Raw genomic sequence first — 13,659 nt, 5'->3', positions numbered from 1 at the left:
GGCGACGGTTGGCATCCATTGGGGGGGATCACGGGGGTTGGGGGAAATAGGTGGCATCCACTGAGGGATAGGGAGCAGTAGAATCTGCTGGAGGGACGGGGGACAGGTCAGATCTGTGGGGGGTTGCTGTGGTCCAGGAGGGTTTGGTGGGGTCAAAGGGGTTCATGGGGGGGCTTGGGTGGGACCAGTGCCTATTTTTAGGCCCCAACCCCTTTGGAGAATCTATACACCCCTCTGTCCTGCCCCCTCCCCCCACTGATACTTACTTGCTCAACTCCCTGCAGTGGCAAACACTGATAAATCTAGCACTCAGAGTGGTTTGTGGAATGAGGGTTGGCAGAGTCTGGCTTGTCTGCATGGTGGAGGTAGTGAGGAGCTGGAGCCAGGGGGTTGAGCATAAAAAATGCAGTCCCGGGGATGGAGCCAGGGGCTGGGCTTTCTCAGCCCCTCGGGCTGTGCAGGTATGGCAACTAATGTACAGAAGTACCATGGACCAGTCTAACCAAGATCAATTAAGCTTGAGCATACATCGATCCACGTCTATCTTAGACTGCGTTCTGCCATTCTTAGACTATCTGTGTGCATGGAACTTTGGTACAGTTATGGGTTTATACTGATTTGCAATCACTGAGACGGGATCTAAGTGCAAGGTCCACGCCTAGGGAAATTAAGTTACATATGGTGGCCATTTTTTACCTAATCTAACCTCCCCCTAACCCCACCAGATGTCTGCATTCAGCCATAGAGGCTCAGTTGTCTCTGTTTTGATTACTGAACATACAGAGCTTCTTGGTTTTGCATTTGATTTTTAGGGGGAAAAACTGAAATGACGAAAAATAAAGTTTAGTTTTTACTGCAGTAAAATTTTATAGCAGCCAAAGGGTCTATTTGGGATTTAGCACCCACCAATTAGAGCACCCCCACTCCTCCATCCCAATACCTTACTATCTAAAGTAAACATTTATAGGGTATTTGCCTGACTTCATTTCTTTGGGCCTTTTTGGTCCATCCTTGCTAATCTAGATGAATATCTATAGTGAATAATTACTCTATGGGCACATCTGAATGGGCTGTTAATGCAGCTGAATAAACTCTGGAGCAGTTTGCACCAGAGTTTATTGCTCCTAGGCACTGTATTTGCATGTGCACCCAGGACCACCATGTGTTGAGCCAAGGTGGAGCAGCCCTGGTTGGCAGTGGGCCCAGGGGTCAGTCTGCCAGCCCAGGACTGCTCTGACCTAGCTCAACATGCCACAGAGCATCTGGCTATAGCATGAGGATGCTTCAATGCAGGGCTAGCCAGCAGGCAGGTCCTGCACTGAAACACCCTCATGTCCCGTCCAGCCCCATCAGCATCTACATGTGTGTTGCGGTGGAGTAAATAACTCCACCATAGGATAGTACTTCTGGGTGCATCTACATGAGACATTTATTATGGAGTTGCCTAATTAGCTCCACAGTAAAGTCTCAGGGTCTCCCTGTATGGTTCTATTAGGCCACTGTAAGCTACTAAATGCTGCCATAGGTTAGTATTTGTCAACACAAGTACTATCCTGGGGTGGTGTTTGGTACAGAACAACGCACATATAGATGCTGACAGGGCTGGCTGGGTGCTTCATTATGGGGGCTGCCTGCCAGCTAGTCCCACACTGGAGCACCCTTATGCCCAGCCAACCCCTGTGCAGCATGTTGAACTGGGTCAGAGCAGCCTCAGACTGGCAGGCTGATTCCCTGGATCCCCTACCAGCCAGGGCTGCTTTGACCCAGCTCACCATGCTGTAGTCCCAGGCACATGTGTAATGCAGTGCCTGGGAGCAATAAACTCTAGCATGAACTGCACCAGAGTTTATTCAGTCACATTAATAATATGTGTAGACACACCCTGTGCCTGGTACTGCTATCCTATGGTGGAGTTAATTAGTTTACTCAGTCATAATAGCACCACATATATAGATGATGACATTTTACTGTGGAACTAACTAGTCAGCTCCGCAGTAAATGCCTCATGTATACGTGCCCTATATGACCAATTCTGTTTTAAAATGTGTCCTCTCTTCCTCTTCTCCCCCACTCTCCTTAAAACATCTATTGAGATAGACACCTTGTCTTTACATTATCTGGTTATCTGCTTTATTATTATCACAGTATATAAGCCCATGTTTTGCAGTCAGTATGTGAAACGACATTGTCTGCCCTAGAGAGATTACAATATAAGTATAAGACAAGAAACAAAAGAATATGGAGAGACCACAACAGAAATCTGAAGAAACAATGGGACAGTTCTGGCCAACATGATAGTAGTAGTTTTGATAATGCCAGATATTGTCAAGCATTTTCTAGACATCAAGGCAGAGGAAAATGTAAGGAATTATGAGAAGTAACATAAAAGGGGGCTTTGCACATGTTTATAGAAAGGTACTTCCAGTGTGAGGGGCAGAATTGAAGAAAGTTTGAAGATTTTTATGTGAAATTTAACAGGCGGGCAGTGGCAACTACCATCACAGGTCTACCAGATCAGGGAATCCACTACTTGATACTGAATGAGAGATGATGAGGAAGGAGGAGATAGGCGTGAAGGCTTTATGCCTGGACACTTCATGTTGGACTATGTTTTAATTTCTTGTTCTTTTTTCCTCTCAACTTCTTACCTGAAAGCTTAATGGCATTAATAAAAAAAAGGGTTTTTTTCCCCTGGCCTTCTCAAAAAGAGTTTAATCAGAGAGAAAGTAGCTGGTTGTTGCTTCAGACAACATTTCATTATTCTCTATTGATTGTTTTTGACACCCCTGGAAATAATACTGCACTACCAATGCAATTAGAAATAATGCCTGTCTCCAGGATAATTGTCATATACAATCACACACAGAGCACAAGATTAAATTATCTAAAAGTCATATATAGTAGCAAGTGCAATTTATATCTGATGATACTGTCATAGGCTCCCAAGAGTAGTTGGTGTGAATTTTTACCAAAAAGAGAGACTTCCAAAAATGTCTGCTCTTATAGCAGTAAAACATATAGGAAACCTACATTTTCAAAAATCACTTAAAATCTTGGTTGGTGCATTAATTTTAAGTTATAAAATGGATGTCCTGAAAGAGTATCCAAGGCATACAGTTCTGAGACCACACTTATTGATATGACCATGCACAAGAAGAGTTTTGGGCTCTTTTTCTGATTTCTTTGAGTGTTAAAATGATATACTGCCAGACAAAAACAGTCAGGGAAAGTGGAAATCTTGTAGTTTTCTAGTAAAAGAAAAACAGTAAGGTTAATGTTTCAACTGCTAAGGTAAACTGACTAAGGAAAAGGAAACATAGAACTTTTTATCATCTTAGACCTTTCTGTATCACCTCTATGCAGAGTTCCCATTGACTTTCAGAATGATAGCTATTTACAATATGTAAGTTAAACACTTGTTGGCTGCTTTCCTACCCATTAAAGACTTTGAGAAGATTCAGAAAAAAACATTTAATTTTGTGCTTGTTTGTAAAACAGTGTCTACCTTCCCATTAACTTTAATGAGAAAATAATTAGATTGTCATTGTGCTTTTTTGAAAATCTATGCCACAATATGTAAGTGTTTGTGAGAGAGAGTGAGCTGCCTTGCCTTTGAATACAAAAATAATATAATCTGCAGTTTGAGTTACCCATACTTAGGTTACTGAATATCACAATATCCTTGACTTTAAGGAAACGTTAAAGTAAGCAATTTTAACATTATTGCACCTAGTTGCATCAATAAACCTTGACCATCACTGTGCTAATATTGGGCTTATTCCCAAAATTTTGAAGTAGAGTATCAGACAGGGTATAGAGCAATAATTCTCAACCTTGGAGTGCCACCAGATCCTTTGAAGGGTGCTGTGAGGTTGTGGAAATAAACAGATAACTACAGGCTCCGGCTTGTCTCTGCCTGGCTGATCTCATGCCCTACTGCCCAGCCCCTCTTCAAGAATATACAATGTAATATATACATTAATATTTTGAAATTGGGTGTCATTCAAGTCACAAAAATTATGGAGGGATGCCTTAAGTCCAGTGCAGGGTGCCTTGAGCCCATAAGGGTTGAGAACAACTGATATAGAAGTATAAATACAAGACTATAATACATATTTTCATAGGTTAAGGTCACAGTGGATATAACTTGGTTTTCAAATAAAGGTAAAATCTGATAGCATTGCATTAGATAAAGACTTAATACAAATCAGCTTTGCATTTGTATTTTCCATTCCATATCTAGGGTAGGTAAATTTGAATGTAATTAAATGGCTGTTAATTAACAATGTTTGGGGTTTTTTTTTACCTATTTAACTTTCTTTTTTTTCCCTTTTTTGGCCCAGCTTCAGATGAAGAGGAACCAACTTCCACAGGTAAGAATGCCTTATGATTTACATTTTAATTACATTAACGATTTTAATGCCTTTGTGTTTTTATGTTAATCTTAGTCTGATCCCATGGCGTTTAAGGGCAGTACTGGTCATTCTCAATGCTGTATTTTCCCTTTTTTCTTTTTGCTAATTCATTGGGTGATATTGGAGGCATGAGTATCATCTACAAAGAGTTATTTACCAGTTTAAACTGATTGCCAGTAATTCAAGGTAGTCAATAAGATAGTTGTAAATTTCAATATCTAATTTCAAGTTAGTAGAGCAAATTAGAAAACCATCAATTTTTAAACATCTGGAGTAGGAAGGGTTGATCACTAGCAGGCAACATGTATTTGTTAAGGATAACTTATTTCAAACCAACTTAATTTAATTCATTAACGGAGTAACTAGATTGGTGGATGAAGTGCACGTGAAAGTCATACTTTTCTTGGACTTATTGAGGCTTTGATATGGTCCTAGATGATATTCTCATAAGTAAACTGGAGAAATGTGGTATAGACAAAATTATTGTTACATAATACATAATTGGATATATAATCATAAGCAGAGAGTAATTATAAATGGAATGATGTCAGAATGGCAAGAGTGTTCAAGAGAGGTTCCACTGTTCAGACCCAGTGTTCTTTAACGTTGTAATGATTTGGATGCCAGAGAGAGTTTTCTAATCTTAGTTTTTAGATGATACAAAAATGGCAGGAGTTGTACACACTTTGGAGGTTAGTATTAAAATTCAAAAGGATCCTACAAATAGGATTTAGTTCTAGACAACAGAATAAAACTAAAATATAAGATGCTATACTGAAGAATTAAAAATAAATTCAGAAATTCAACTTCAAAATTATATAATAATGGTATATATAATATAGTCTTAACATATGTGTATTACACATATAAGGAATGAAGAACATCTACTTAGTCCTTTAAGGGAATAGTTGTAGGAGAGAGTTCTGGGCTGTATGGATACCAGGTGGATTTAGCCACAACCTTGTGCCCTGAGTCAGGTACTTCCCCTCCACAACAGAGTAGGATTTTAAGAAGCATTCTTCTATTAAGCATTCTGTTATTTATCAATGACTGGTAGCATCCCATTCAGGTCTTGGAGTGCCTGTGAAGATACCTAAATCACTTTGTACATTTTATAGGCAACTTTGGCATCTAACTCAGGATTGTGGGTTCCATTCCATGATCAAGGAACCTAACAGCTAAGCAGTTTAATGCCTAATGCTTAGATACTTGATTCACATAATAAAGCTAGTCCTTTGTGCTTTTCCATCACAGATGGTCCTATATCTCCTTTCCATCTCAGAAAGGTCTTAGGATAAACACTTCAAAAGTGTGTGGTGCTCAGATACTATGATAATGAAGGTGATATAGGGGCCTTGTTACACACTGCACTTCGAGCTGCTCTGCTGTGGATAGTACTAGCTTGAGTTTGGGGCAGTCATACCTTAAGGCTAAAAACCTTCTCTGGTTGCTCCCCACCTGCACAGCTGTGATTTACCACTAGAGGGCTGGAGAGCAGGGGCCTGACTAGGCTCTACAGCTGTGAATTGCCACTACAGGGCTGGTGAGCCAAGACAGACTTCTATCCCTGCTCTAGGTATAAGAGAGTATTGCTGCTGTAGGTGGGGGTGTGAGAGAGATGGGTTGGGGATGGGAAGTGGGCAAGAACTTGAAGCTTGGAAGTGGAGAGTAAATGGGATGGGGGTGGGTAATGAAATGGGAAGTGGAAAGTAAATGGGGGTGGAGGAAGGGTGGTAAAATGAAGGAAGTCAATCACTGAAAGATAAAATAAAAAGAAGTGACTCCCACCAAAAAAAACCCCCAACAACAAAAATATTTTTAAAAGAAATAAAGAAGTAAATCAAAGCAGGTATCATGTTTTAATAAATTGGGATTTGGGATTGGGGTGTAGGGTGGGCAGGTCATGCTTCCCAGAGTACCTGTGAGGTGGGAGTGATGAGGGGAGGTGCTTTTGGGAGAGCTACTACACCTGCTCCAGGAAGGAAGCCCTAGCTCATGGGGATCTAATCTGCCCCCCTACCTTGTTCCCTCCCCCTTCCTCAACCCCCATTCCTGGATCCGCTTATGCTTTGTGAGCTGGCTAGCTGGCATGTGTTCTGCAGATTGTTTGAATGGGGTTGCACCCCGGGGGGTGAAAAGGTCACACCCCTGGGGGGGCAGGAGGGGGAGTTGGCTTGGTGCCAGAACTGCCTCCTGGGTGGGTGGCATAGTTCAGACAGAGGAAAGTTTGCCGACACAGAACAGGAGGGTGGGGGAGGAAGCATTGTATCCTGAGATGCTAGAGGACTGCAACTTGGGCAGCTCATCTATGGGGAGTGGCCACACATTAATGGAACACAAACTAGGTAACCCAGATCAGAGGTAAACCTGTCCTGGGTTGGCATAACTTTAAGACACCTAAAGTGTGTTTTAGTTGTTAATGTGTGGATAATCCGGGGGTTAAGAGCTCCAGGAGCTGCCCAGAACTAAGGCATAAAGTACAACAAGGTGTAAAGTAATTAAAATACAAGGGAGAACAGTAAACAAAAACACAGGGAGAGGAAAAAAGAGTAAGAATAGGAAGGATAAACATTGAGTAGAGATGGAAAGTAGGCATGGAGTAGCAAAAAGAGTAAAATGAGGCACAGGAAGCTATTAGTAGGGAAACTGACTTGAGAACATACTGTGTGATAAAGCAGTAGGATTGGGAAGGACACGGAGATCAAGGGGAAGAGAAGCATTTGGGTGTATGGGGGTGGAAATTACATTGCTTAAAAACATACTTTAACTTTTCTTAATTTCCATCCATATATGAAAATCTATTGTAGATTAATCTTCCAACATTTAAATGTTGATTAGCACATCTTAATAAAGCTGTAACAGTTTTTCAAAAAACAGTAAATGTCAAAACCAGTCACAGGTAAATCAGTTTTATTTAAATCATGCATGGCTGATCTATTTTCATATTAAAAATTAGCTGGGGAACCTGGTATATCTTAACCTTTTGCAAGTGACTTTAGCTTGCATGCATTTATTTACATGGGGACACGGTAAGTTTGGAGACATGTAATTGATAAATACACTCTAGACACCCTCAAATGCACAAGGGTAGTTTGTGAACTTCTCACACTGGTAAGTAGCCACTCTCAGGTAAAAATGCTCTCATTTTTCTTGATTAGAAAGTCACATGCATACTATCCTGGAGTGCTTCTAGATCTACGCCTGAGATTTCATAGGCCTCTCAGTCTGGAAAAAATTACTACTCAGGTTCTTGGGCATACCAGACTTTTAGTTGAATGACACAGAGGAGTATAAGTGTTTATTATGAGTGTAATTGTTTAGATTGGTGGGGATGTTTTTGGGGGGTGGGGGGATGAGGGGATTAACTTCTTGTTAATACTGTGCCCTATACCAATATTTTGAAATATTTCCTCCAAATAATTCTTCCACTCTGTAGACCTGAATTAATTTGCAGTGAATGCCTTTCATTTGTGTGATGGAATATCCACAGCAACTCACAATTTCCTTGAATTCATTTATTATTGATGACTATTTTTGAAAATGGCCATGAATACATTTTGAAATATTTTCCTGTAGGAATTGATCTCAAATACTTCAAATTCAAATCATGTTTCTTAGGTTTTTTATTTTTTATTTTACACACACTATTTTTCTAGTATTTATTTACACCACTACAATTAAACCAACATAATTTATCATATGGATACTGCTATTTAAAATAGATTTGACTTTTTCAGTTGTTCCCAAAAGCTGCTGTTATTCTGAATAAGATTGTACCTACAGGTGGTAGGCTGATCCAGCAGAGTTAATAAATTTTTCCAATTTTCCTATGCAGATAGGCTCTCTGTTGTGGATCAAGGACCCATTATGCTCGATACTGAAAACACAATGTCTTTGTTTTGGTTTATTTTGTTCTGTGATTTGATTATATATGCACATACTTCTGGGTCAAGTACTTGTACATGTATGAGCTATCAGTCTGTGAATTTATACAGGTTGAAATACTTTTTGAAAACAGTTGCCTCAGCTGTTCAGAAAGTAGTTGTTCAGAGAATGCGAATAAAAACCATCAAATATCTCTTAAAATGTGGATGAATGTAATAGAAATGCCATGCATAATTCAGTCTGATGCTACTTCTCAATTACATCAGTGGGACTGATCAGGATTTTTTTGGTTGTTTTGTTTTTTGATAAAACTGTTTTTCTTTGGAAGACTGATTCATTAAAACTAATTTTTTTAACAGAAATATATCAGTTTTGATTAAAGTTTCTCAGGTCCAAGATGGAATTTTTGTTCAACACAACTGTTATTAGGGGATTCATCTGGGAAGTGGAAGAAAGCATATTCAATTCTCTGTCCTGAATCATACAGAACAGAGCAGAAAAAAGAAACAAAGCAAAATGAACAAAAAAATAATCCAAAACCAAAACCCCCACATCTTTTAAAAGGTCTGCTTTAACGTACAATAGGAAAAAACATTGAAATCTTGCCAGATGGCATAACCATTTGTCACCCATCTGTAAATGTCAGAGTTTAGGTCTCACAAATACCCCAAATTTGCAACGTAAGTGGTATTAATTTGTGTCACTTTCTTGCAGCAGATGTCTATTTGCTTTATGGCTGGAGACCCCAGGCAGCACAGAGTGGGTCCTGGCATGGTGCAATGCAGGTCCTGGTAATATGCAGGTACACAGAATGGTGTGGGACCTGATGCAAGTCCTGGTGTGGTGCAACAGCACAGTGCAGCGTGGGACCCGCCACGGGTCCCAGCACAGTACAGCAGCACCGGACAGTGCAGGATCCAGTTTTAGAGCACCAAAGGATGTAGGGCATCCCTGGGCATGACTCTGAAAACAAGGAATCCAGAGTTCTCCCATTTGTAGAGGTGTGTCCTGAGTGTTGTCACTTAGAATTGGGTCACAGGAGCAGGAGGGACTTGACCCCATGGGACAGTGGGAAACATCTGTTTCACCCTATGAAGTGGATCATCTGCCTCATCTGTTTTTATCCTTAGAAAGAAGCTCAGTGTTAAGCTGTGACAATCACGTGCTTTATCTTGCTTTTAAGAACAACTCATAATTCTTATGGAGCAGAACAGGAGCAGTATTCTGTGATTCAGTATTCAAATATAAAAATCAAATTTAAAAAAGGAGAAAAAGTCTTCTATACATGTTTTACATGTACCAGCTTTTACAAAGAAAGTACTTTAGCACTTCTCTTTTTATACATAAAATTCAATTGCTGTTTTTTGTGTGAATGTTAATTTATACCTTAACAGGTTATACACATTTTAGACCTCTGAAGGCTTTTTAAATTTATAGTTTCTGTTCATTTTGCTTTAAGATATGACCAGATGTTGTTGTTTGGAAAGTAATAGGTTGAAATGTTCTCACTGAATTATTTTAATACAATTATTTTCCCAGATTTTATTGGCATTTAGAATCTTTGTGTTTGTCATAAAGAAGATAATCCTTCCATATAATACTGCTTTTGGCAGTCACACAATTTTCTCATTGATGAAAGATGCACATTGTAAAAAAACCCCCAAACCCACAGATTTTAATAAGCATTAGAGACCTGATCTGAAGCCTACTGCAGTTAGTAAGAGTCTTTATTTTGACGCAGTGGAATTTGGATCAGACCCTAATAGAAAGAGCCTTGTAGATAGGGAATTCTGTGGTTGTTTTAGCAACTGAAATATCATTTTCTGAATCTCAAGCCTGTTCGTTCCCTATAGAGGATTATTTGTGCTTTATATGTTTCACCTCGCTTGTGGTATTTGCTTTAGAGAAATATAATTAACCTTATGACTTCAGTATTAATATGGTAGTGATATTGAAGGAAATCTTTCTAAGTTCATTTAAATTCTGTTTTATATTTCTGTCTTTAAGTTGTAGATGGATATACCATATGACAACTTTCATATAACGTGCAAAATGTGAAAGATACATTGTGTATTTAGAAAAATGGCTTCTAAACATCTATTTGATTACAAGCATTCATACTATTTCCCCAAAATTATACCTTGCTTGAAGCAGTAATACTATGTCAGTCAAGCATGTGGGTTTGCCTCTTGCTGCTAATTTTCCAGATTTATGCACATCATTATCATTAGATATTTCTAATGCCTTGATAGTGGTCATCAAAAAATGAATCTTTTTTATGTATAATAAGAGATACAATTATAATAAATCCTGCATTTTACCCTTCATGATGAAGTTTAGGTTTCAGCTGCAAAGGCAGTTTAATTTACATTAGCCTCTTCTATGCAATTCCATCAAAAGTGAAACCACTGCAGTGTTACTTTGGCCACCATTGTAGCCACTAGGAAAAGATTCATGTCTTCTTAAGTGTCCTGGCTATTCTTAAGTGAGTCTGTATCTAGAGAAAAGACACTTCAGAAAAGACACTTTGGGGCCTCAAAATGATAATGTAGGTATTGAACTATAGTGGCTTCTTCACTGGAAGGGAAACTTAGCTTTAAGCCAAAGCTTCCAGACTCAATTTTTAGGGAATATAGGACTGGAACCAGATCTTCTGAGCAGAAGCATAATGATGTAACCAGACATTCAGGTCAGTTGCTACATACTGGGGCAACAGTGGCTTCCAGTTGCCACTCTACTGGCTTGATCATACAGTGTTGCTAGCAGATGTTTATTAATGTCCCTCCCAAGTCAGTACCTGGGGCATAAACATAAGAATACAAGAATTGCAATTTGCTGATTCAGACCATGGGTCCGTCTTGCCCAGCATCTACTGTCATACAGAGGCAAAATGGATACTGAAAGAAAGAGTGAACAGAGTTTTTCTGCTGTCCTCTTCCACACCTTCCAGCATTTAAGGTCTAGGAGGTTCTAGTTCAGAGACTGTATCCCTAATTCCCATGTTCAATAGATACTGATGAACCTTTTCTCCAAGAATTTGTCCAATCCCTTTTTGAATCTGGCTAAACTGTCAGCTTCCACATCTGTGGCAATGAGTTCCGCAGTTTAATTACACGCTGGGCATGGACATGTCTACATGTGGTGCTACATTGCCTTAGCAGTGCACTACAGTGACATACAGTAAAAGCCGCGTTATCCTGCACCTTAGAAACCGGCATGCTCCATTAACCAACATGCCGGTCAATGTGGCAAAAATGAAACCAGAAGTGCCCACTGTGGCACTTTCGGTTTTGCTGAGCCCCCATGGCCCGGGGCAAAGCAGCCTGCACAGGGCCCCTCTCCTTGTGCTGGGGGCCTTGTCCCCCGGCACACTGAGGGCAGGGAAGGGTGGTGGCACACTGGACATGGCAGGAGAGGTGGTAGCCCGAACAGGCAAAGTTGGCTGTTTGGGCTTCTCAGGTAACCAGCATATTTGGTTATCTGGCACCCCCCACCCCCACAGGTGCCAGATAACAGAACTTTTGCTGTAGTATCAGCAGGCAAAAACCGTGAGGCTGCAGTTACGTCACTGTAGTGATGCGCTTCCTCAGTATAGCACACTGTTACAGCAACGTAGGAGCTAAAAATATCTGTGCACAGCACGGGTGGTGCAGTACGGGCTGCTATTGTGCTGTCATTTAGTACTTCCAAAAGCAAGTTCAGACTGGTTCTGAACTTCCAAAGGGAAGTACTAAATGATGGTGCAGTAACAATGGCACTATGGAGGCATGTTTAGATGCGCCCACTGTGTGAAAAAGAACTTGCTTTTGCTAATTTTAGGTAACTTAATGCCTACTAGTTTCATTTTGTGGCCCCTAATTCTTCCTTGTTGGCCTTCTCTGTACCTACTCTAGTTCTTCTATACCCTTTTTGAAGTATGAGGACCAGAACAGGACACAGAAATCAAGATGTGGCACACGATAGATTTATAAACGGGAATAATGATACCGTAAAAGCTCTGTTATCTGGCATCCCTTGGGAACGGGGGATGCCAAATAACAAAATATACCAGTTAATTGAGCGGCCCCAGCTGCCACTTCTCCTGCTGCATCTGGGGTGTCCCTCCACCCCTCCCGCAGCATCACCACAGCTCCTGCAGGGTCCTGTGGGACAGAGAGGCGGGTCCCATACAGCCCCACACAGCCTGTTATTCCCCCAGGCCATGGGGGCTAGGCAGCACAGGCTGCTTTGCCCTGAGCCATGGGGGCTTGGAGAAACCGGAAGTGCCTTAGTGGGCACTTCCAGTTTCACTTTATCTTACAAGCAGGCGTACTGGTTAGTGGAGCATGCCAGCTTGTAAGATGCCGGATAACAGAACTTTTACTGTACTTTCAGTTCTGTCTAAAATTCCTTTCTTAATAATCCCTAATATTTTGTTTGCCACACTGATGGCTGTTGAGCATGGAGTTGATGTTTTCAGTGAATTGTCCACAATTCCCAGATCGGAGGGCAGGAGAACATGTCTTATGATGAAAGGCTGAGAGCTATGGGACTGTTCAGCCTGGAAAAGCACAGGCTCAGGGGGGACCTGGTGCCTGCCTATAAGTATATAAGGGGTGTACATCAGGATCTGGGGTGCACCAAGGGATGAAAAGGTCAAGCGGTCACAAACTCCTCCAAGACTGTTTCATAAGGAAGAACTTCTTTACTGTCTGAGCCCCCAAGGCCTGGAACAGACTGCCACCAGAGGTGGTGCAAGCACCTACACCTACTCTGGACTCCTTTAAGAGACATTTGGATGTTTATCTTACTGGGATCCTTTGACCGCAGCTGACTTCCTGCCCCTGAGGCAGAGGGCTGGACTTGATGATCTCCTGAGGTCCCTTCCAGCCTTAATGTCTATGAAATCTATGAAATCTCTTTCCTGTGTGGTAACAGCTAATGTAGAGCCCATAGTGTAGGGATAGTTTAGGTTATTTTTGCCCAGGTGCATCACTTTACTTATCTACATTGAATTACATCTACCATTTAGTTGCCCATTTTCTCAGTAGTGCCAGATCTTTCTGTAGTTCCTCACAGTCCACCTTTGTCTTTACCATTTTGAATAAATTTGTGTCATCTGTAAATTTGGCCACTTTGCTACTCACCCCCATTTCCAGATATGTTAAACAGCACTGATCCCCATACAGATCCCTGGGGTATCCCACTGTTTACTTCTTTCCATCCTGAAAACTGACCATTTATACTCACTGTTTTCTAATCCATGTGTAGATATTCCCTATAATTCCATGACTTCCTTAGACTAACCTAGTTGGGAGCCTCTGATGGGGGACCTTGTCAAAGGTTTTTTGGAAGTCCAAATATACTGTGATATCACCCT

At 40.8% G+C, this 13,659-nt stretch overlaps 1 protein-coding gene across 1 annotated transcript in view; it reads left to right on the top strand.

The window, feature by feature from the left end:
- The window catches only part of EDIL3 (EGF like repeats and discoidin domains 3), a 366,402-nt gene that overhangs the window by 59,379 nt on the left and 293,364 nt on the right, over positions 1-13,659 (top strand). Inside the window, exon 3 of the mRNA XM_006021245.2 lies at positions 4,344-4,373. Within this exon, the coding sequence (XP_006021307.1) occupies positions 4,344-4,373 (30 nt within the window). The remainder of the gene's footprint in view (positions 1-4,343; positions 4,374-13,659) is intronic.

Source organism: Alligator sinensis, unplaced genomic scaffold, assembly GCF_000455745.1.
Source record: "Alligator sinensis unplaced genomic scaffold, ASM45574v1 scaffold122_2, whole genome shotgun sequence".
NCBI lineage: Eukaryota > Metazoa > Chordata > Crocodylia > Alligatoridae > Alligator > Alligator sinensis.
Note: the sequence above shows the minus strand (reverse complement) of the source record. Positions and strands in the feature narration are given on the sequence as shown.